The 25,184-nt window shown below is 30.6% G+C and overlaps 1 protein-coding gene across 1 annotated transcript in view; it reads left to right on the top strand.

Moving 5' to 3' along the window:
- The window catches only part of LOC143240474 (intermembrane lipid transfer protein VPS13A-like), a 289,867-nt gene that overhangs the window by 180,963 nt on the left and 83,720 nt on the right, over positions 1-25,184 (top strand). The window contains 10 exon segments of the mRNA XM_076482942.1: positions 223-284; positions 286-393; positions 2,313-2,479; positions 3,366-3,484; positions 12,829-13,172; positions 14,582-14,698; positions 16,337-16,495; positions 16,868-16,973; positions 19,873-20,048; positions 20,849-20,977. Coding sequence (XP_076339057.1) covers positions 223-284; positions 286-393; positions 2,313-2,479; positions 3,366-3,484; positions 12,829-13,172; positions 14,582-14,698; positions 16,337-16,495; positions 16,868-16,973; positions 19,873-20,048; positions 20,849-20,977 — 1,487 coding nt within the window.

Here is a 25,184-nt window from a genome sequence, read left to right as displayed (position 1 = left end):
TTTAAGTTGTTATTATACATCACATATTTTTGCATTAAATAGCATGTTACCAATTCATCCACTTGTTTTTTTAATTAGCAATAATACCCCTTTTCTGAATTTTTAATTTTTCTCTCTTTCAAATTATTTGATCATCTTCAACTTTTAAATTTTATTTATATGCCTTTGAATTTTTATTTTTTATTTTCCTCTGTTTTATTTGTAATGTTTTTTTTTTACAAGTATCCTCTCCTATAACGCCTGTGGAAGCACCAACACCAACTGTAAGTGAAGACTCAGTCCGGGAAATTGGAAGCTTTCTTTAACTCTTCTATGGATGTCTATAAGGAAACCAGTTTTTCCTTTGTCATGGAAGGCATACAGTTGACATTATATACAGATACTAATGAGATGGTAAGTTGTGGTTCAGGCTCTGTGAGAACTTTATATCTGAATGTTAGTTTTTTACAATTAAAACAAACATTAGTATGTAGTGTACAAGAGATTGAAATGCAAACTTTGATGTATTACTTCAATGAATTTCATATATACAAATTTTAATTGACAAATTCTTGTTCAATATATTTTAAATTGTGATATTAACTATGTTTGTACTACAGCTATCTTTCATTGTTTTCCAGCATCAACTGTGCTAATGTTTTACAAGAATAAATTCTATATGTATGTATTGATAAACAGTAACAGATTTCAATGCTTGTTTTGAACTTATGGTGAACACTAAAACCACAGAAGTCACAAACAACAACAGCTTTATTGAATGTTTTCAAATGGACACATTTCATCTTTAACAAATTGCTACATTAAACACAACTGAAAATGCAAATAATCATCGAAATGTTAATTAAAACTTATGTACTGTTTTAATAATTTGTAAAGATAATGTTGAGATTCATGTTTCTGTGGTCTGCAGCTAAAACTTTTCAAACCAAATGAGGAGAGTTTATGCCCAGTAATTTAACAGTATGTGAAAAGAATGGGTGCAGGAAAATAATAAAAGGTGTCTTGTTCTGTAGGAAATGCCAATGTGTTCATGGATATGTACAGTTAAATGACTTTTGGTTTTGTTAATATAGATAACTTTGCAACTACAGCATGTACATGACTAAGTGATTCATGAACAAATGAGATCTGGATGCAGTCTGTCACAGGGAAAAAAATGTTTTACCTATTTTCTTTATGCAGAGGCAGTTCTCAATTGCATTAGTGTTTAATACAATACTTAAGTAATAGTTTCCTGAGTTGATTTTTGAGAATTAAGCTCTCTTCATCTGAGAAAGGAAGGCATAAATGTGTGGGACATTTAGTTACAGTAGTCATGTTTAGTCTTGCTAAGGGCATTGAGTTTCTTTTCCACAAAGTCATGAGTGATGGTTTCAAGACAAATTCCAGAATTTTCATTTTTATTTCACTGTGTAAAGAGAGATAACAAGAACAAATATTAAAAATATCTAGTAAATTGTTTTTTCCCTGTGAGCTCTCAGCTTTGATGTAAGTTGGAAATAATATTGAAATTACTTTTATTTGTCCTGACAAAGGTAATGGAGTTGGTCTTATGGATAGGAAAGATTATATTATATAAACAAGATTGTGTCTTTGCAGTTTTCATAAATTTAGATGATGTATGTTCAGTCTTGTCTTTCATATGAGTGTATAAAGTAAAATATGTTGTTATTCTTGATTTTTGTGATTATGTTTGTTGTTAGACTACGTTTTTGGTCTTATAAAACTGTTATTTAAATTTTAGCTGTGGCATGATGGCTGGTTAGAAAAGCACTGAATTTTTCTTTTTTGTTTTCAAGTACAAACTTATAGCTGTAGACTCTATCATCTCTTGACTTATTTGAGACCTAATTACAGGTTTTGATTCAGGAGGTCAAATCCTTCTGAATGATATATTTCATCACACCCAAGGTCTTATAGAATATTTACTCTAATCATTCCTAAAAGAATGTCAATTTGAAGATAGGGTGATGGAGAATGTGATGAGTAATAAAAATGAACCAGGTAAGTGAATGCCCCATGCTTAGAATTACTGGTACATAAAAATATACCTAATAAAAAGAAAAATAAAGGTCTTATAGGTTAATTTACTCTAATCTTGCCAAAGAGAATTTCAAGTGCCATGGTTACTGAAGATTCCCTTTTTTTTATATAATCATGGTACTCCATGATAAACAGTCCATAGCTGTTTATTTTTTTTACATTATATATCTTAAACTCTGTCATTATTTTACACTTACAGCTTTCATGTGTGTGTATCAAAAGATTCTACTTTTTTGTCTTGTCATTTATGGAATGTTTTTTTCCCACAGCTATCTTCACCAGTACGTGACTCAGCTCGTGCCTTAACAACATTTAACATGGATGAAATTCACATGTCAGTTGAGATTAATAATGACAGATCTCTGGAGTTCAAATGTTCCCTACAATCAGCAACCTTGGAAGACATAAGACCAGAGAGCCATCTTGCCTTGAGGAAGTATGTATGGACAAATATATTGTACATTAAGCTATTTTTTTATGGTAGGGTTTTATATATTTGTTTATTTGGTATTTAAAAATGTTGGTACTGTACGAGTTATTGGAAAGAAAATTACACTTAAGTAATGTTTGCTTTCATTTAAAATTGTCTGGTGAAAAGTTTCATACAGAGGATCTTGAATTATTAATAAAAATACTTCAAAACTAGTACTATGTGTGAGTTATCTTTTTTTAACATCAATATATTTTTATAATGAAGACTAGTTTTTGTTTATTCCTTTTTAAAGTTTTTAGTTATATCAAACTGTAATTTCAGTTCAAATAATCTGTGATAAGCATATATTGATGTCCCTGAAGACACTCAAAATCAAACAGTTGTAACAGTTAGTCGTAATGTACAAACACTTCTGAAGTGAAATCACATAGCATAAATAATAGTAGTATTTTCACTTGACCAGTGTTCATGGTAAGTTCATAGACTTATGGTGCTAAAATCTGTAGTTTGATTCTTTGTGATGAATAGAGTGTAGATAACTCATTGTGCAGCTTTATGTTAAATTAAACAAACATAAACTGCAGCTAGCTTGAATACTTCCTCACATGAATATAAAATTTTAGTATTTATGCATTAACATTATTAGATACTTCAATTTCTGTCAAACGAAGTATTATGAATTAGGTTTTCATGAATTTCCAAGGTAATGTTTATCTTTAAAAATCAGTTGTGTTTTGAAATTTGGTATTAATTTCTTGTTTTTTAATGAGATATCAGTTAATTAGATGTCATTAGGTATTTGAGAAGTTAATATATTGGAGAATTAGAATTGCTTTGATAAATGAATAGATAATTTTTTATTATAACTCTTGATTGTTTCTGTCTAAAGAATTTTCCAGTCGTACAGTGGAGATTCTCGATTGGGAATGGGTATAATGGGTATAAGCTTGAGTATGCCGCCAATGGTTGACTTGTCATATCGACAGAACAGCAGTGGTGATGCTGAAGGTGAGTATATATTTGGCATATTAACATATTTTAAGTTACTTATCTTTCAAACATAAAACACATTTCAGTGCTCATTACTAATAAACAGTATTTGGAACAGAACCTAGCATATGTTGCAGAAACAAATTTGATGTTATAGAATCTAATAAGTTTAACTATATTTTCACATTATTGTGCTATAAAATCATTTCAATATTTTTAATTGTCTTCAGAGTCAGATTTACAAATTATGGAAAAATAACAAGTACTTCAATTATATTGATAGAAATATTGTTATGTACCAAATGTGGTGAAACAAACAGGATCACTGAAATATAGATAGAAGTTATTTTTGCCTGTTGACTACCTAGTTATCTACAGATATAAACGGTTTTTATTTTTAATAATTTATGGGAAGAATTTGCTAGACTAAGTAATAATTTTGTTGACAAATAAACAAGTAAATGTGTTTAAAATCTTTTTTTTTTTTGTGAAGAAACTACATTTCTTTAGGTTTTCCTAAAACTATCAGGTCGTAAGCTTTGAATAGTATCTTAGAGAAATTCAAACTGTCACGTTATAATGTAAGTAACAATTTACATCATTAACTCTATCAAGATGGACTTGATCAATTTGACTAACCATGCAATCTTTTTGTACTCATTTGAAGTTTTTGTAGATTTAATACTTCCAACTTTTAATGTGGTATGTATGTCTTCTCAAATTTTGTCAGTCTTTCAGATATCATAAGTATTTCACACACAAAATATCATATTTTTCATTGAAGTATTTTTAATAAACTAAAATATAGATTTGTCAATGAATATATTGAGTATTTATTTTGGATAGTCTGAGCAGAAAATAATTTTTATTTTAAGATTAAAAATACTTTTCCTCCTCTCAAAAAATCTGTATTTTTGTGTAATTCCTAAAGTTTCTGAAATACATTTTAAATGTTTTTTTATCAGTTAAAACTTTGTTTTGTCAGTTATTTCCTTTACCCCAACTCAAATTAGGATCATTATATTTAACTGATCTCATAATCACCAAAAGAAAAAACTTGTATCTAAATTCCTCTTTTTTCTTTGTAGAATAACTTCAACTTGTAACATTAAACTACGTTTGTTTAACCTAAGTATCTTTAAATGTATAATAGTACACATCTATTTATAAATAATTATTGTATTATTACCCTTTGAAATGTATTTAACTACTATCTGCACAAAAAGTTGCAAGTCGCTTAAGGCATATGTAGCTTACATTATGCTATCAAATTACATTACTCATGTGCTGCATGCCTTATACCTCATGAAACACTTTTATTATATTATTAGTATTAATTAGTTTACCTACTTTAATCTTAAGTAACCTAAAAAGATCCCAGTTTTGCATTTTAGTTACGATTACAAGTAAAAAGAAATAAAGTATTTACCTAATCTTCTTTTTCCTGCCATTGTCAACATTTTATACTAATTGTAGTAATTCACTAAACAGTTTTATGTTAATTAAATAGTGTACCAAAGAACATAGACTAATAACATGCAAAAAGTAGACAATTTTTCCTAACACTCTGTTTTTCTGGCTTTTACACTGTGCAATAAATACTGTTACAGATTCATCCAAGCTAGTTGTTAAGTTTCTCATTGGAATATTGCTTGTACCCTGAGTGAAAATGACTGTTATCTATTAAGAACACAAAGTTATGTAATACTTCTTTTATCAGACAAAAACTTGACTTTCTGTCAATTATGTGGAATATATAATTAAACTTAAGAGAAAACTATAAACATATCTTGAAAGAGAGGATATAACAGATGAATGTAGCAGGAGGGGTGTGATTTTCTATAATCAAACAAAATTGAAGGCTGTAAAAATTATGGTTTGTCTGAGTAGAAAGTAATTTATATTCGATTTCTTACTCTTTCAAGGGGTAGTAAGAAAAATAGAAAAGATGTGTCACATGTATCTTACTAGGGGAAATTCAGGATTTTTTCAAATATTTCCTTATAGAAAAGCAGACACTCCCAATTGGAAATACTGTCTGCTATTTGCTGAACATCTTTCGAACCATCCTTCCATTCTGATTTATGCAGATGGTTCAAAATCAGGTGACTGTGGGGGCTCTGCCGTGGTTTTTTTGTAGTTCGGTGGTTATGTGCAGAATCCCCTCTTCATTTTTTGTGTTCACTGCTGAACTGCACACCATTTGGCAAAAACTAGTAACAAAATGTAACATTTCAGTTAATACCAAATTTATTCAAAAACCAGGCACAAAACTAAGGTCTATACTATGTAAAAACTGCACTGACAAACACCACACCAACATTATTTATAAAATACAATGTGATAACTGCCACAACTTCTATATTGGAGAAACAAGTGGAAAAATGGAAACCAGATTCAAAGAACACAAAAAGTCACCTTCACACATTTATGAACACTGCAAATCAAATAAACACAGCATAACCATAAAAAACACTCAAATACTAAATAAAGAAACAAACATAAACAAACTCGAAATTAAAGAAGCCTTAGTTATACAACAGCTCGAGCCCAAAATAAACCAATACAAAGGAACACCTTTATACCTATATTAATAAATATAATCAAACATTTAAGCACGCCCTCTATATTCCTACACTCAATTACACAACCGCCTTCAAACATGTGGTGAGCTGTCGGTCAGTTACATCTTTCTTTCTTTGTGAACCTGACGATGACCAAAGAAGGTCGAAATATTGTTCGCTCCTCTACTTAGAGTTTTTTTCTCTACCCATACAAGCCGTTTTTACATATGTGTAACACTCAGGTCACAATAAGCCACATTTTACTTTTACAACTCTCAACAATGGTATTATTTGAACATGTTCTGTCCCAAGTTTTGTTAATAATGTTAGACAATGTTATTGATGATGGTAACACTGTCCACTTTAGTAATGTTTTAGTTTTTTAAAGGCCATTAATCTTTGTAATGTCATTTAAGTTTTTTAATTTATACATTAGACCTTTTTTAATGTGATTCCCTTTTAAGAATCACAGTCCATCCAGTTTGAGTTGAAATTAGAAATTGGCTGTAATGTGAAATAACTGGAAAGGCAAACTTCAGGTGACTAATGCTGCTGTTTGAACCACCCATTTAAACTACCTGTTAGTTATCCAGGCAAATTACTATTAAAAATATTGCTGCAAGTCTTTTCAAACTTTTATTACTTTACTTTTGAAATGGCCATAACATCAAATCACTCATAACTAGGACTTGAAAGGCAAATTTTGGGTGACTGACAGTGGTTTTTGTACTTACCTATCAATTTTTCTGTCAAATTATGATAATTATAATTATGCTACAGAAAGTCCTTTACAACTTGTATTACTGTAGTTTTTTTCTTAATGTTGTAGACTAGATGAAAATAATTGGTTTTATGCTATTTATGTTTTTTTTAAACTTTGTTTTGTTTTACCTAAACTTCCTTTTAGGAATTTTACTAAATTTACTTCAATTTTAACTTTTTCCGGATTTTTGGTGCAGATAGCCTTGCTGTTTTGTGCCATAAATCACCAAATCAACCAACCAACCAAATCTACATGCAGAGTAGTTAGTAATTGTTAAATTATATCTCTAAATATCATAAGCACCTGTGCTGTAACTGTTAAAGCATAATTTTTCTATATTACAAATATAAAGGGTTTGCCTGAACCCCCCTCCCCATGTACCTGTATGATTATGGCATTTCTTTTATAATATATAATTAAAACTTAAAATCTATATATCAGAAATGTTTTCAAAAAGGTTTAGAAATAAACTGTTTTAAAAAGGTAAATACAGATTCTCTTTTGTTCAAAAATGTCAAGTTGTAAAAATCAGCTATGTTTAGAAGTTGTCATTTGTTGAAAATTATCAGAACTTGTACAATATAAACTTTTTTGAAATTATGTGCATGAAAAGTATTGGCTTATCTCTACTTTGAACCACTCTCTAACTGGTTTTTAAGAATTAGAAGTGTGTAATAACACTATTCCAACCACTGTTTTCCACTAATAAGGCCAACTGGAACACAGCAAAAACAGTAGTGGTCAGAACATTATTTATACGAGTCATTTGTCACATCAACAATTGCTATAGTAAGAACACCTCCTCTCCCACTATTACTCAACTACTAGGGTTTCTTTTCCTTTGCCTGTCCAGGTGTTGGTCTGATTTTTTCCATTCCTGTCTCCATCACCACTGTCTCTCCCCCCAGTATGTAGAGTTTATGCATCCTGCAGATCCTTAGTTTTTGGAACTTTATTCCGTAACTATCAGATGTTTTGGTTATGGGGGCATAGGAGAGAGTCATCTCAATTCTTCCATGATTTTATTTCATCTGGTTATCAACCTTTCTCATATCACTCAATTCCTTGATTCTTGATGATTCATAATGGAGTCATTCTTCATTCTGTATTGACATTTTTCATCAGGACCATGGATGACAAAGTTTGATGTCATCAACTACTATTTGCACATTCCATTAGCAAAGTCATCCCAACTGTCTGTTTGGTGAACAAGGGTTAGGTGCTGCAGTTCCAGGGCTTTCCCTTTGGACAAGCATCAGCACCATATGTGTTTTGCCAAATTGTACAAGCTTTTTCTTATTCTTATCATCTTCATTCTGTAGGCTTGTGCATACATCATTTAATAGGCAACTGGTTATTCATAGCACCATCTTGTCATTCTACTTTCAAAAGCAATTAAGGCAGGTTTTTATTATCAGAGGTGAGAGATTTGTTCTTACTCCCAACACATTATATCATCCATGTGGGTGTCTTTTTCAACATATATGTCAGTTAGGCTCAGTCGACTCCCATCTGGCTCTACACTATGGAACAGTCAGTCCAACTTTTACTTGCCATCTTCTCCCACTGCATGGATTGTCCTTTCTCTTTTGAGGAGGTGGGCTTCACTTGAATCCCTTATTCCTTTGATAACAGCACACATGAGATTACTTTAGTGGTCTCTACATGATTGGCAGATCATGAACAGTGATCAGCTGGACTCCCTAGTCTCCTTATTCAGGATGAACATCTTCGATCTCAAGTGGTGGTTAGATCAAAACAATACTATAATTGGTGTTCTGCTATCACCACCTCATTTAGTGATCTAGCTTTTCGTGTATGAGATATATATCTCAATGGTCAGAAATTCCAGGGTCTATGGATGAATGATGGAGCTTCCTTTCATATCAATGTTTCAGAACTTTTTGCTTTTCAACGAGAGATATATCGAAGTCTGGACTTCTTGAGGGGAAAAGTCATCGGGCTTCATTCTGACAATTTTACAGTGGTTTACATTTCTCATTAAGGGGAACTCAGTTCAAATTTCTGTGTTTTCAGATCTCAAGTATTCTTTATTGAGTCCACACCCATCCTATTAGCTTGTCACATTCTGGGGATGATGAATTTGATGGCAGATCAATTGTCTTGACCAAACTGGTTTTTCCCAATGGAATGGATGCTGCTTTAAAGGGTTTTTCCATTAGATTTACTCTCAGTTCAGGACACTGATGATCATTTCATTTGCCATTTATTGGAATAGTCAACTACTGGCATTTTGGTCTCCAGTATCTCACCCTCAAGTATTGGCAATAGATGTATACAGTCAGGAATAGATAGGATTGTACCTCTGTGCCCTCCCATCGATTCATCTGTTACACAAAGTCCTAGTTATGATTTGTTCAACACCTTGTTGTGTTCTTTTGGTAGCATGGGATTGGCCAGCTCAGTCCTGGTTTTTGTGGAACCTTCAGGAGTGGCCATGCCTGTTGGGGTAGCCACATCCAAAGCTGTATACCAAGTTATCCCAAAGCTCAAGCTTCATGCATGGATGTTATGTGGTCCATGGCATGGCATTGTGGTTTAACTTCTGAGGTTGCTATGTGTCATCTAAATCTCTGCATAGTTCCAAAATGTAGATTTATCAACATAAGTGCATACAGATTGACAATGGTGTATTATAAGAAGTTTGTACCCACTTTGTCCAGAAGTGCCAACCATAGCTCATTTTGTGATTTGGCTCTTTGACATAGGTTTGGCATTTTCTGCAATCACTTTATATAAAGTGGCTTAACTGACTACTTTTAGATACTCGGAGATAAAAATTATTTGAATCCCTAATGCCATCAAGCCTCCTCAAGTTGTTTTGGGTCCTTTGCCCAAATATTTGTGTCAGTTACCTAACTGGGATATTATATTTGGTATTACGTGCTCTTTATTAACATTGGTTTGAGACCTTAACACACATGATCTAAAAGTTCCAACCATAGCTAATTTTTTGAAATGGCTCTTTGATAAGGGTTTAATATTTGCACCTTCTTTAAAGTGACCTTATTTGTCTACCTTTAGATACCTGAAGTGATGAATATTATTGGAGTTCCTTGTGCTCTGGAACCACCTTAACTCATTTTGGGTATTTTGCTTCAAACATCTGTTTCAATTACCTAACTGGGATATTAAGGTGGTATTACATGCTCTTTCTAAACATCCATTTGAGCCCTCAACCTCACATACCATGTATCACGTTTCCATGTGGTTTAGTTTTTGTTGCTGCCAACCTGTGGACCTTTATTATTCTACCTACATCCTTCTATACCTACATAGGTCCTTCTAATCTAAAATACTGGCAATCAGGGAAGGGGATAAAAACATTTTCACTGATTCATCTGACTACTATTTCTCACCTGTTTGACTGATTGGATACTTATCATTTGTTATGTCCAGTAAAGGCTTTAAAGTGTTTCCTGCACTAATGCTTTTAGAGGTGCTAAACAATGACTTTTTATTCATTGAGTTCCTTCAGTTTCCTGGGATTTATTCCCATTTACCTGGACAAGGTGGGTATGAAAATTGATTCATATCACTTATTCTGGGCTCTCTTTGGAGGTGAGGAGACTTTTTTGAGTCACATCTCATGAAATTCATCACATTGTTTTTGTCCTTAGTGACCTGGTTGAATGGAGGATGTTGTACATGATGGTATGTAGAGCTCCCCCAGTACTTTTATTTTACACAGTTTGTATGATCTGGCAATATATTCCTCTGTGGGATTGTGACTACCCCCTGTAAGTATCTTAACCACATCTGCTAGATTATACAGAGGGGTGAGTATCTTCATTACTAATAGTGTCTCTTTTTTTACTTTCCAAGGATTCTTACCAATTTTTTTTGGGGGGCTGGGCATGGCCAGATGGTTAAGGTGCTTAACTTGCAATCTGATGGTCACAATTTCACCATCACACTAAACATGCTCACCTTTTCAACTGTGGGGGCATTATAATGTGACAGTCAATCCTGCTATTCATTAGTAAAAGAGTAGCCCAAGGTTTGGTGGTGGGTGGTGATGAATACCTGCCTTCTCTCTAGTCTTAAACTGCTAAATTATGTGCAGCTAGTGCAGATAGTCCTCATGTAGTTTTACATAAAATTCAAACCAAACCAGTGTTTTTACAAAATTCCACCTTATGATGAGTGTTATTCATGCATGTGTGCTTTCATCATATCAAATCCACACTAACATTCATTAAAACAACATATTTTATCTAGATTGCAACAGGCTTTTTAGAAACAAGTTCTTCCATAAGACCACCTAGAGGGAGACCAGGTAGCATAACTGTACCATGCTGGACCACCACCACTCATGGATTATCATTAGTAAAGCAATGTCCCTTCTGCTCACTGGATTTAATAAATCAGGGCTGATTTGCTTTAACAAATTTAGGTAACTTGGTACACCTACTGCACCTCTTCCAGAGCATTGTTTCTTAGGACTCCCCTAACATTCATTTCTCCCCAACCACCACTGTATTCTTCTAGTGAAACTAGGAAGTCCTAACCACACCCTGTTTCCAGTTACTGGGGTGGTAAACAGAGGTTATTCTGCTAGAAAGTTTGAATGAATTTCTTTCACTCTTGGGGAAGAGGACAGTTTGGAGGGCTGTCATACATTGGAGCCTATTCATTGTACTGGTTCAGATTTATCATCTGACTATCTGCTTAGGTTGAGTGTGACCCTTCTTGTTGATCAATATTAGTTCAGTAAACTGTTCATTGAAGAGGGTCCATTGTCCCCTCATAATTATAAATGTAAAGTAGTCCCATTCTGGGCCCTTGGTTGAGCACAGTTCATTCCACATCCTCCCCATTATTACAGGGGCAAGTGGAATTTACCTTGCATACACAATTGGGAGAGAAGATGAGTATTCATAATTCCAGACTATATGAGCTGTTTTCTTTGGTTGAGTATACAGGATCACATTATTCTGAGTTTGGGATGTTGCATTTTGGACTTCTTCAGGTTGATGAGAGGGTTTGTCCACTTAGGTATTACTTACTTTCTTGTCATGATTTCCATAGCTCAGAACACACCACTGCTGGCTTGAATCCACACATATGCATGAACATGGAATGTAGGGGTTGTGGCTCTATAATTCCAATCTGTGCAGTGGAACCTCAGCTATCTGGTTGGGGTCTGACCAGTAGTGACGACACATCACATCACAGTCTGTGCATATGCATTCTCTATGGTTAATGCTCTCTTCCTTATCAATGTTGAATTCTAGCTGTCATGTGAGAGAAGGTATGTTTTAGAAGTTAATATTTTCTTAAATCAAAAATGTATTTCCAATTGTACTTACTCTTCTTTACATTTTCCTGTCTCTCCTTCTCACTAAGAGCCAAAGACTGTAGATTGAGTTGGTCTCAAAAATATAATAATATTATCTGTTTCATATAGTACCAGAGTGTATTAACATAGGTGGAGAGGGTTACAAGACAGATATAACCAAGGGCAATGATGGGGGACATAAAAGATTGGAGCAAATAAGAGAAAAAGCCAACACTTATGTGGGTAAAGGAAAAGAAATGCTAGTGGTTGAGTAATAGTTGTATTACATTTTTAATTTATGAAAAGTTTAACTTTCAAGCTCATGAAGCATGATGATAATTCATTTACTTCTCATTAGGTATTGATATAAGGCCTAGATTGTATTTTTTAATACTACATTCTTTATCTAGTTACACTTTGCATCTGAGAAGAAGAATAAAACATTCAATAGATAATTTATATGGTATGTTTACAACTGAACTCTTAGCTAAATGAGGCAGATTGTCTGTGATATATATGGTGAGCATAGTATGGTTAGAATACTGTTATTATACACTCTTCTAATTCCTGAAAGTCTCTTAGGGACTAAATACAGAATGCAATGTTGAAAACTATAATAGATGTAATATCAACGTCTAATAATAAGTAAAGTTATTACAATCATGCTTTGTAAGCTTGAAAAGGACATTCACATGATGTGCATAATTTTATTCTTTAAAACTTTCTTTTGTAGTTAATATTCTAGTGGAGAAAACTCGATTGAATCTATCCATTTCATACATTCTGGCTGTGCTGAAGCTTATACATGAGTCCCTGCCATCAGAAAATGTGAGTGTGGTTAATGAAATTGACAGCTCAGGCCATTTTAGTCTTGGAAGTCAACAAGGTCGTAGTCTTGTGGTGGGCCGTTTTTCTCATGTCCGGCTCCCATCAGACACAACCAGTGGATATTATTCTGTTGTCAGCTCCACAGAAAATGAAAGCAGAGGCCTCTCAGTATCTGCTAAACTAAAAAAGCCAGAGATTATTTTATTTGCAGATCCAATGGATAAAAATAGTCAAGTTTTAGTGTTAAAAGTGAGTAATTACAAACATTTGTGAATTTTTAAAAATCAATGTTCTGGAGCAGTTTTTTTAAAGTATTAGTATGGCTGGAATATTTGTAGCAGAGTTAGATATATGATACATAAAAGTATCAGTAAAATTATGTGTGTTTTTTAATACATAGGCATTTATTAATTCAGAAACCAGAGCACAGACAGCCCATTGTGTAGCTTTGTTCTTTATTCCAAAACAAAACAAACCTTATTTCTTTTGGTTTTCTATCCCTAATGGTGAGAAGGATAAGACTAAGGGACATAACTATAAATTCTGGCAGGGTAGTAGTAATCTTCAGCTAAGATAGGTTAATTTTTTTACAGGATTGGATTGCCTTCAGATATGATAGTTGCAGTTAATTTAAGATTTAAGGGAAATCTTCACACTTAATTGAAAGATAGCATCTGGCTTTTAGTTTTTTAGTATTTAATTGAAGGAAAACAAGGGAACTTTTTTGTCTATTTAAGCTATGTTATAATTTCATTAGATGCTAACTGCATATTCTGCTTTGAGTAAGGAAATAACTGACTCATTTAATTGATTAAGTGCCCAAGTCTTGAAATTCATAGCCAAAAACCTATAAAAAATGTAATTTTGTCCAATTTAATGGTTTTACTTTTTTTCTTCTTGGATAAAAATTCTAAAATGAAGTAATCAGTATAAACCACTTACTGTAAAAAAAAGTATTGTAATCAAGTCAGCCAATCTGGGTCACACATATGCATGCCCACATGGTCAGTCACCTTGTATTAAAATGCTCATTATTGAATTGATGTTTAGTTATGATCTATGTGGGTGTCATGCTTCAATCAGAAATTAATATTAAATAATCCCAAATAATTTATGAATGGTATAATCATTCTGTATTTCCTGTTCATACAGTAACAACTGTTCCAAAACTGTAATAAAGTTTTTTGAGCTACAGATGCTGTTACAATGAATCAGCTATAGGATTTTCTGAAAAATTATATAAAGCTATTCTGAATTATTAATTGTAATATCTAAGTACAGCTGAACTAGGTGAAGCTACTACATTTTCATTATCTAGCTAAATTATTTGGGTCACTAATTAGATGTTTTTTTGCTAGATGTGGATAATTTTATTCTAAATTTGCAATTTCTCCACATCAACTGATTCAGTTATTTAGTTGTTGAATTACTTGTATCATTAAATGTCCAGCATAGACTAAGTTTTTAATGTAACATAATGTTTTGTATTTTATACATGGTTTTACATTTCTATTCAAAATGGTATTTGATTATCATTTTGAGTATAATAATTATGAATATTTGGTAAGAAATGAATAAGTTTGTAATTACTTTACTAGCATTTTTTTGAGAAGGATTTAATGTATTTTGTTTCTAAAAGAAATCTTTTTATTCATTAGATGGACGTTATATTTGATTATAGCAGAAATGGGGGTCAGGAAAATATAATGGCAAATGTTGCTGGTCTTCATATGTTGTCATGTTCCTATGGAAATCGGAAAGAAACTATGTGCACTGTAAGTTAAAAAAAAATGTACGTAACATGATTGTTTAATATGCTTGATTTATTTGACCATATTTTTAAAAATAAACTCTTAAAGGTAGGAATTTATTTATTTAATTGATTTTGATTCACAAGAGTTAATTTAAAGTGTTAATTGTTTTCATGGTAAAATAGTTTTTTTATTCTATTAACCTTTTACCCATGATGTCCTTATGTTGCAATAACATAACTCTTTACAAATTCTGTTCTAAAATTAAAACTAGTAGATGAAATAGTTTGAAACTTGGCAGGAACTTTCCTAAAGGCATGTTGGTTCAGAAAAATGAAATATTTAAATTTTTAACTTGTTTACTTAATTTATTTATGTTTGATTGTTCCCATTATTTGTTTATTTAGTAATAAAACAGTGACATTAAGGCATATTTCATTTCAGTTATGTATTGTAATACTAAGTACAAATGACACCAGCTCCTCCTTTTGGATAGCAAATTATATATTTATTATGAACTAGATCTAAATACAAATGAATACAAAACCATAACTACTTTCAGTTCAAAGCAGTGACCCTAATTCATTTGCACTTTCCCAAACATGAGATACAGTGCATTGAATGAGGCAGTACCAAAATTGATGGCTTGTGATTAGGACTGCTTAAAATTCTTAAAACTGAGGCTGAATAAAACCAGATGCCATTTTATAAAGAAAAACCTGAAAAGGGGTTTAAATACTATCCATAAATGACCAACCAAATGCTAAAGTGTAAAGGAAAATGTTTTAGAATTGTTGAAAGAAAATGTTTTAGCAGTAGAGGGTGCTTATTTAGCCTAAAACACATTTTAGATTTTTTTTTATAATTGTTTTAAACTGCATTAAATAAAACAACGTAATAGAAACAATTATTATTATTATTATTATTTAAATTAAAAAATATATCCTCTGAAGAACCAGCTCAAGAAAGTTATTTATATATTTTTTAATTCACTGGCACACTTTTGCCCTTGGGGTAAGTCAAAAGGAACATGATAATAAAAAGGGATTAAGTATTCATCAGTGATTAGGACTGCTTAAAATTCTTAAAACTGAGGCTGAACAGAACCAGATCCCATTTTATAAAGAAAAACCTGGAAAGTGGCTTAAATACTATCCATAAATGGCAGACCATATGCTAATGTGCAAAGGAAAATATTTTAGGTCGTAAACATTAGTTATGAGAGAATAAAACTTCTTTGGCTGTATTCATTATAATTATCAGCCAACCACAATGTAATGGTTAGTGTCTCTGTCAAATTTTATTCTTTAATTAAAGTTACAGTTATGTTCCACTCTTTATTTGTAGTGACCCAAAATTTTAGTATTGGGGGGTTTTATCTTATTTCTCGCTAGATTATTTTTCAAAGTTACAAACAGCAATCTAGATGGCCTTTAAGTAGCTTGCATGAAATTCAAGTAAACATCATAATTATGCACAGACAACCATTTATAAGTTATGCTTTACTGTATGACTAGTTTGATCTCTGTAAGAAGCAAAGAAGTGCAAAAAGTAGTAATTTTATTGTCTGAAGAAAAGTTTAAATTTTTCTTTCTATCCAAATCTTTTTCAGTGCATTAAAAATATGTCAGTCTCAAAGTGTGTAAAATTAACTGCTCTTAGGTATTACATCCATGTGATGCTGAATTCTCTAGAACACAGAAAATGACTGAAGATCAAATTGGAATGGAAATTCAGTTGAGTCGTATTGACCTGCATATCTCATCATTGATTGTACAAACTATAATGGAAGTCACTGAGGAACTCATCAGTTCAGTAAAGGTAGTTATCTTCTATAAATGCTCTTGAAGTTATGTTATACCAAAATGTAATATTACAGTTAACAAAATAGCATTTTATTATGCTTCTTTATATTTAACAGTAATATAGATCAACTATAATACTTTTATTTACCCTGAACACTGAAAAGAAAAAACAAAAAATTGGTATTTTATCTTGTTTTGTTTTCTTAAACTCAGAATACAGGAATAGACAATTTTTAGTAAAAATAACAAATAACAAAATATCATTTTATTATGCTTCTTTATATTTAACAGTAATATAGATCAACTATAATACTTTTATTTACCCTGAACACTGAAAAGAAAAAACAAAAAATTGGTATTTTATCTTGTTTTGTTTTCTTAAACTCAGGATACAGGAATAGACAATTTTGAGAAAAACATTCCAGAAACCAGCCCATTACAAGATTTATGGTCACCAAAGAAAACCACCCCATTGAAACTTGATTCTCAGGAAGGTCTGGCTGTCATAAAACTTCATTATAATAATTTCTGGATTTGTTGTATTGGTTTTATGATTGTTTTTTTTTTTATAACTGTATTATTTACCATCATAAATAACAAAATACAGGATATTTTTGTCTTATTGCAAGCCAAGCTGTAGATCCACAATCTGATGAGTAAAAACTGTGCAAAAACTTGAAGTACAAACATTTCTGGAGTAATAAAACGTAAAATTGGGTAGATTTCAAGTTTGTGACCATTCTTATTGAATAGGGTTTTAACCTTCATGTTATACACAGGTTAAAGAATGCAGGTAAGGTGCTTTAGAGAATTATTTTCAAAATTTAATTAAACATGCTTTATTATCAATGCCAATAAAATTGACATCAATACATAGTTTATGAGTCATATCTTAATACTATATATGTTTTAATTACTTTATCTGAAAGAAAACAGTGAAAATAAAATGCTGAATTTCCCTTCTTTTTTTTTTTGTATGTCACATGTTATGTCCTTTTGTTTTATTGGTCAGTTTATATTGAATTGCACCTACCATATAATGACTGTAGTGGTTAAGGAAGTAGGAAATTAAATTTCAAACATTAGCAAACTGGAATATAAAATTAGAACCTCCAGCCTTTTAGATATGCTGACATATCAATAGATTCAGCAAAGCTACTGGAGTAATCCCTCTCACTCTGAAATTCTTTTGAAATCTGTTATAAACTCATGCTTGCTTATCTTAAGTACATGTTTCAAAATAATAGAAAACACATATTCTAAATTTGGCAATCATTTATAACTGATTTTAGGAGAAAGCTAGAGTTTTGCTGGAAATTGTGAAGTTTATTGACTAAATCATTGCTATGAACAGAAATGAAAATTTTTTAACCCACATGTAACTCTGTTAGAAAACTAATGGTTTTAGGTGTACCAGTGTAGTAACTTGAACTTTTAGTTTGATGAAATATATTTTTGAAACCTACAAAAATTAATTTGCCTTCCCCTTCAAAGAACAAGCAAGGCTTATGGGGGGTCATAGCAGGTATAATGTGTAAATACAAAACAGTTTTGTGATACAGAATACTAGAAATTATTGTTTTTTTTAATATTTATTTATTCTTCTATATTAAAAAAATAAATTAAAATTAAGCATCAGAAGTAAACAGTAATAATGTACATACATCTTAATAACAACTTGCACAGTTTATAAACCTATGTTGTTAAATTCCAACTGCAAGACACACATGAGTGCATCACTAAGATAAATTAACTCTTAAATTATTTATTAACCACTAAAAAAATACAACGTGTGTTCACAATAGTGTTATAGAAACTCAAAATTTGAAGTTTTTTTCCAGCACTAATCAAGAGAGCTCAATGATTTTCTCAAAACAAGTTATATAAAGTTATGGATGTTTGACTAGTATTACAATATTGACTCTGACAATAACGAGGGTAGAGCTAGTGATGCATTTAAAAAGCATGAGCAAAATATTTCTATAATGAAAATTAAGCATCAGGAGTAAACAGTAATAATATACACACATCTTAATAACAACTTGCACAATTTATAAACCTATATTGCTAAAGTCCAACCACTGTGGAAAGACAGCCAATATCCAAATACCTATGATGTTTATTGGATTAACACATACTCTGTACACAACCATACCACAAACATTTTCTTGCATATTTTTACTTTAGACAAGTCAATTTTTGTTACAACTGTTGTACTGTAAAAAGAGCTGCAATTATAATAAATTTTATGGGACTCACTGGCTTATTTGCACTACACATACTTGTTTGCTGTTAATGGTATTGTGTCATAGTGTTATATGAATAGTCTCATGGCACGAGCAGTAATTCATTATGATAGGTACAGCAGGTTTCTTCTAAGCTTCTAACAATAAAATAAACATAATTGATGGATGTGAAAAAGTTATGAGTAGAAATTCTTAGAAGTACTTTGGAACTTTGTGGTCAATACTAAAAAGAATATAAAAGTATTACTCATTTTACTTTTATGGTTGTTATGAGTTTCATCAAATTAATTGAATACAAGAAGAATTAGGATAGAGAAAACAATGTAAAATATAAAATTTTAATGAAAAAAGTTTGATATTTATTTAAGAGATTTTAGGAATTATGCATATGAAATATAATTTTTCATTAGAGAAAAATAGTTTTAATTTTAATTTGAAAATCACTTTGCACTCAGAGAAGTTAATATTCTGACTCCATGTATTAACTGACAAAGTTTTAGGGAAAATACTTAATTAACAATTCAAAAATTTTATGTACAAAATACTTATTGTACATACCAAAAGCTTGAAGTATTTCATGAATATCCACAGTATAAAGCTATAGTATGTGGAAACTGATGATCAATTTGGAGTCGTGTGTTTAGTGTAATCCACCTATCCAACAGCAAAAAGGTCAATTAGGAAGGAATTAATGACAACTCTTAAGTTATATTAGTCAGCTTATAAATCTATTTGTTATAATTTTATGTTGAAAATAATAAATGTGGGTAAATTCTGTGATTAATTTACAAAAGGTTTCAATTTTAACTTGGTGGCAAAGTGGTAGACCATTAAAACTTCTTGAAGAAGATAAGAAAAGGTATTTTATTATTTTGTTTATCTAAGAAAACATGCAGAAAGTAATTATAAACACCATTGAGTTTTGTTGTTTTTTTTATTTTGAAAGAATTTTAATCTACAAATGTAAAAGTTTTGAGTTAAATATCCCTCAGTATCATATCTACATTATGTAGACTTCAGTTGAATGTATGATTAATAATTCACTGTTAAAATAGAATTATTAGTTTTCAAACACACTGTATTTAACATTTCAACAGAAGTAATGTGAATTCATAAAAGATGCACTTACGGTGCTTTTGTTTTTCAGTAGCTCAAGAAGTTTGTGTGCATCCATCATATCCAGTGTCTAAATTCCAAGAAATCCTAGCTCTCCATATACCAGAGTTAAAAATTACTTGTGACATTGTAGAAGGTCTTCGCAGGGTGCCTGTTCTTTTTGTTAAAGTAGCTTTAGAATCTGATTTTCACAATTGGTCCAAACAGGTACACTGGATTTTTATTAAGCATTATAAACAAAGAACATTTTAACAGTTAATTACTTTGAAGGAATAATAATAATACTCTTGATAAATGTCTTTTCCATTCCAGCTGTACATTTAATATCCTTGTATCTTTTTCAGCAATGGAAGTACAGTAATTTTATTTGATAAACCATATATTGTTTGTAGACTTGTATATAAGAAGTATAAGTTATAAAGTTAGTGCTTTCTTATGCTTTAATTTATTAGTTTCAAAAAGCTGAGAATTAAAAATGTATTTCATATAAGTGCTGTTAGCTTAGAGTATTACACCAACACTTTGATCAGTAAGTTAATTAAGTGGTATTTTGATTTTTCATAAGCAAACACCACATTTCAGCATTGTATTCTGGATATTAATATATTTTAATGTTTTTATAGTGTTGTAAATACACTGAATTGAACATTTTTAAAATTATATTAGTAAAAACAAATTATTAAAGGATAGTTTTAATTGCAGGTATATCTTATGGTTGGGTATGAAACTGTAATACTGTAGCTTTTCTCAAGGTAGATACTGGGCATCATTTAAAAATCTAACATTAAATAATATTTTTTCTATAATAAATTCATATGATTGATAAAGCCTAAAATAGTGCAAAAGTGTCATAGTTTAAATTCATACCTGTTTTATTTCTGCATTCTAAAATATTTAGAGCCATTGTAATACTGATTATACCAGTAATGTTATTCTCATGCAACTTGTGAAGTATTTTAATTAAGAAAAAATAAAAGGAAGGATGATTTTTCTTGTATTTTACACAGCTATATCTTAAAGCTGATCTACAGTTAGAAATGATGTATTACAATGAAAAATTATCAACATGGGAGCCTCTGGTAGAACCTGTGATGGAAGTTGAGAATGTTTATCGGCCATGGGAAGTGACTGTAAAAGTGAGTTGTTTTTGGAGTCTCATCCAACAAAATTGGATATATTTTTCTTCTTCATGATAGTGATATTTGTCATTGAAACTCATTATTAGGATGTAGTAGGTCAATTTAATCTTTTATAAACTGCGTTTTCAATACATGTTTATCTTTATTTAGTTATAGTATACTTGCTTATATTTTAAAGTTCAAATTAATCTACAAAGAAAAAGTATGAAGAAGGAAATATTTTAACCCTTTTGCTAGGGCTTGGTTGATTCATCCATGTTCACAACTCCAGCCATCATAGTTTACATATTATAACTATACACTTTACATATCTTCATGAAATTTAACAAACATCCAGTCTTTTTTTTATACAAAAATTCTAATTTTAGATTAAGTATTTGTAATAAACATTTGTCCATGAATAAATGGGGTCAGTGTTGACTACTCAATTTGCAAGATGTTAAGATTGAAAATACTTTTTTTTTACTTGAAAATGGTTAAACATTCATTTGCATAATTTCTAAAGTATCATAAAAATATCAAACTTTTTTGAGTAAAATGTCATATTTTACTAGTTATTTTCTCTGTCCTAATTCAATATGCATTTGATCAATTTGACCATTGTTGTATCCCCCCTCTGTATTAAAAAAATATGAAGTTAATAATAAATCTAAATTACCCTTTTTTCTTTCAAGAGTGACTGAAAATTGTTACTGGATACTTACTACAGTTGTTTTTTCTAAAAAGCTTAAAACTTGTAGCACCATATATCTGTTTATTTGTAATTTTATTGGTATTAAAAATACCCTTTGACTCATTTATAACATTTTTATCCTTCCACACAAGCTGTAAATGTGCAGCTCACATTATTGTGTTGAATTATGTAACATATGAGATACTTTCTACCATACCCTCTGAAAGATTTTTATTTTTTCCTTTTTTCACCTAATTTTCTAATTCTTACATTTTTGTTTTTTATAATTATAAATAAAGAACATATATGATGAAACAAGAAATACATTAAATTCATCGGACCTCTTGTTATTTTGCTATTGGTTGCTAAGGAAATGTAAGCCTACTTTTTAAATGATATCAGTATACTAGATAATTTTCAGTTAGCTAAATAATGCTTTTGAAAACAAAATAATTACAAGATCAAAGTATGTTGTTTTTCCACTTTCTAACATTACCATTTGACCTATCTGTAGAAAGAGGTTTAAATATCAGTTTCATATATTACTTACTTGTTTTGTTTAATATCTTTATTTTACTTTGTTGGAAATACTTAACTAAGAAGTATGATTTTTTGTATGTTAAAGATTTATAATATTTAGTGAAATACCACCAAATGTTTTGAAGATATACATGCTATATCAAAAGTTACAAGTATTAAATCTAAAAAGATTTTAATCTGCTAACATAGTTGAAGAAGAGGTTAACTTTCACATTTGGTTTGTACACTCTAGGTATCAAGTTCACACCTAAGTATCAAGTTCAAAAATTTTAGTAAATGTAATTATACTTGAACAATTTTTCTTCAAAATATGTTTTGATTAATGTTTATTTTACACTGTATAATATTTAGGGCACTTGACTTTCAATCTCAAGGTTGTTGGTCCAAATCCTCATTCTACCAATGTGCTTTCATTTTGAGCCATGGGGGTATAATAAAGTGATGGTCAATCCCACTATTCATTTTTAAAAGAGTAGCCCAAGAGTTGGCATTGAGTGGTGATGACTTGTTACATTCCCTGTAGTCTTTCACTGAAAAATTTGGGTTGGCTAATACAGGTAGCTCTCATGCAGCTTTGTATGAAATTCAAACCAAACTGACAAACCGTGTAATATTTATTTCACAGAGAAAAAATAAAGAATTGTAACTTGAATTTTTTCATAACTCTCAGGAATCTTGCATGTAATGCAAGATTTAATGATTTATTTATAAGTTTTAAAGTTTTTTCTGCATGTCCAAAAATATACATTTATATTTACAAAAACAAAAAAATTATTATCCATTTGACATGTAGTCATTCTTTCTTTCTTTTTTCACACCACTGCCCTATTCTTTTCAATGACAGCTTTCTTTTATTTGCCTTCAGTGATGTTATAGTATGTGATCTGAATAAGCTTTGAAAACAGCTAAAGCCAATAGCAAAAAAAATTATTGGACCGTAGAATCTGCATTCATTCAGTAAAATAGTTTTAACATTTATATGTTAATTGACATACTAACTACTCAGTTTATGCAGGGATGAATAGAAAATATTAATGTAAAGTTTTCAGCATTTTGGAACAAACCATATATTTGATCATTTTCTAATAGTTTTGTTTGATAATTTTTTCAGTACTGTTTTTATGTTAGAATAAATAACAGCTACCATACTGAAATGTAAGGTCATTTTCCAGTGTTAAGTATTTGATAACTTAATGTGTACTATATGAATTATAACCACAAGTAGTGACTTCTTCAGTTGGCATTAAATATCAAAAGATATATATTAATGTATAAGAATGAAGTTGAAACTGACGAGATGTATAAAATGTGTAATTTTCTGATCAGTAATAAATATAGCTTTTAAATTCTAAAGATGTATATTTTATCTTTTCTATACTATTTTGAAACAAAGTTTTGTAAATTTCACAAACTAGAAAAAATAATAAATAGGTTTTGTGAATTTTTTAAAGTAAAAACCAGATACTACGAAAATAAGTTTGTGCTAAGTTCCATGCTAAATATTACTACTATGAAAATGGCAACAGTATGGATAACAGTGACACTCCTTCATTCCAAGACAGGTAATAAACCTACAGTAACTGTATAATGCTGTGAATTAAGTCCTGTTTTCAGATAAACCAACATTAAGAAGCATTTCTTATTAAAAGTTGGTAAAAAGTCTTACTTAGACACTTTTAATATACTAAATTCAAATAAGCTTATTACCAAGCTTATTTGTGTCACAAAACTTGTGTATTACAATAGAAATTTTTTTTAAAATAGGTCAGTAAAAACTGTTCTTATTATAATTTATATCTGCCAAGCCCAAATCTACTTGTTATTAAGTTGTAGATTAACTCTTTGATACTCAGTACAAAAATAAGTTATAGTTAAATGAATAAAGGAAGTGGAGTAACATGTACAGGCAGTCAGGAGTGCAAGTAGCTGCATCATCTTCATTTAAACCTTTGTTAACATTTCTCTCCAAACTGTCAGTACATATATCAATGAAAGAAAGATTTGTTTATGAGGTTAGCAATAAGGGATTGACATCTTGTCATGCTGTAATAGCTCTATCAGATGTGAAATAGGTATGTAGTTGTATTTGGATGGAACTAAGAGTGTTTGTCTTTCTCCAATAACATTTTTTCATTTGAATGATGATGATAGTGGAGAGTTTTGAATGCTAGCTTCTTGTTCTGCCCACCATCTTAACCCAAGTTGAACAAAAAATGCAGCCTGGCCTGCTGTAAAACCTTTATCAGTGTTAAAAGTATAGCTGCCAGTTTGGCTACTAATTGAATTCTTTTCTACCCACACTTTTTGTTTTCAATCCTAAGGCATTTTTGATTAGATATCATGACTTTTATCGATACACACCAAATAAGAATGTGACACTAAAATAACCAGTATTAAATTTGTATTAGCTTTTGTTAAATGTAAGCAGTTTTTGTTGAATAACTTTGCACATATGACTTATACTTACATCAAACGATACTACCAGTTGTAGATTGTAAAGCTATATCAGTGTACCTAACAAAAAAAAAAAATTTGTACAAGAATATTTTCTGTCAAGCAAAGTTTCTGTGTTTCTTGATGAGTGTATTTTTTATTTCATTTTTCTTTTAGAAATCAAAATAAATGAATAAATAATTATTGAATTTTATACTGAGAATGAAGAGTTAAAATACAGCTTTGTAACAATCACACTTAGACAGTTTGAAACAGTTATTACTTACTTTAACAAAAATGCTATTGTAATGCAAGTGTTTTAAATATTGGTAGCCATTGTTATATATCATAATTTATCTCGGGCAAGCTTCCAATCTATTATTTTGTAACAGGGCAGGCCTTTTGGATAGGCTTAGTCATTGGAATTTTGACTAATTCTGCCAGTTAAACCTTTATTTATATTATATGAGTCTTCTATCTGATCTGAGTGAATTAATTTTGAGTTGATATCAGTACAATCCACTTAATGGAAAGCTAGCTAGCTAGGTTCTTAATGAT

Source organism: Tachypleus tridentatus, chromosome 13, assembly GCF_004210375.1.
Source record: "Tachypleus tridentatus isolate NWPU-2018 chromosome 13, ASM421037v1, whole genome shotgun sequence".
In the NCBI taxonomy this organism is placed as follows: Eukaryota; Metazoa; Arthropoda; class Merostomata; order Xiphosura; family Limulidae; genus Tachypleus; species Tachypleus tridentatus.
The sequence above is the reverse complement of the archived record's forward strand: the minus strand, read 5'-3'. Positions and strand labels throughout refer to the sequence as shown.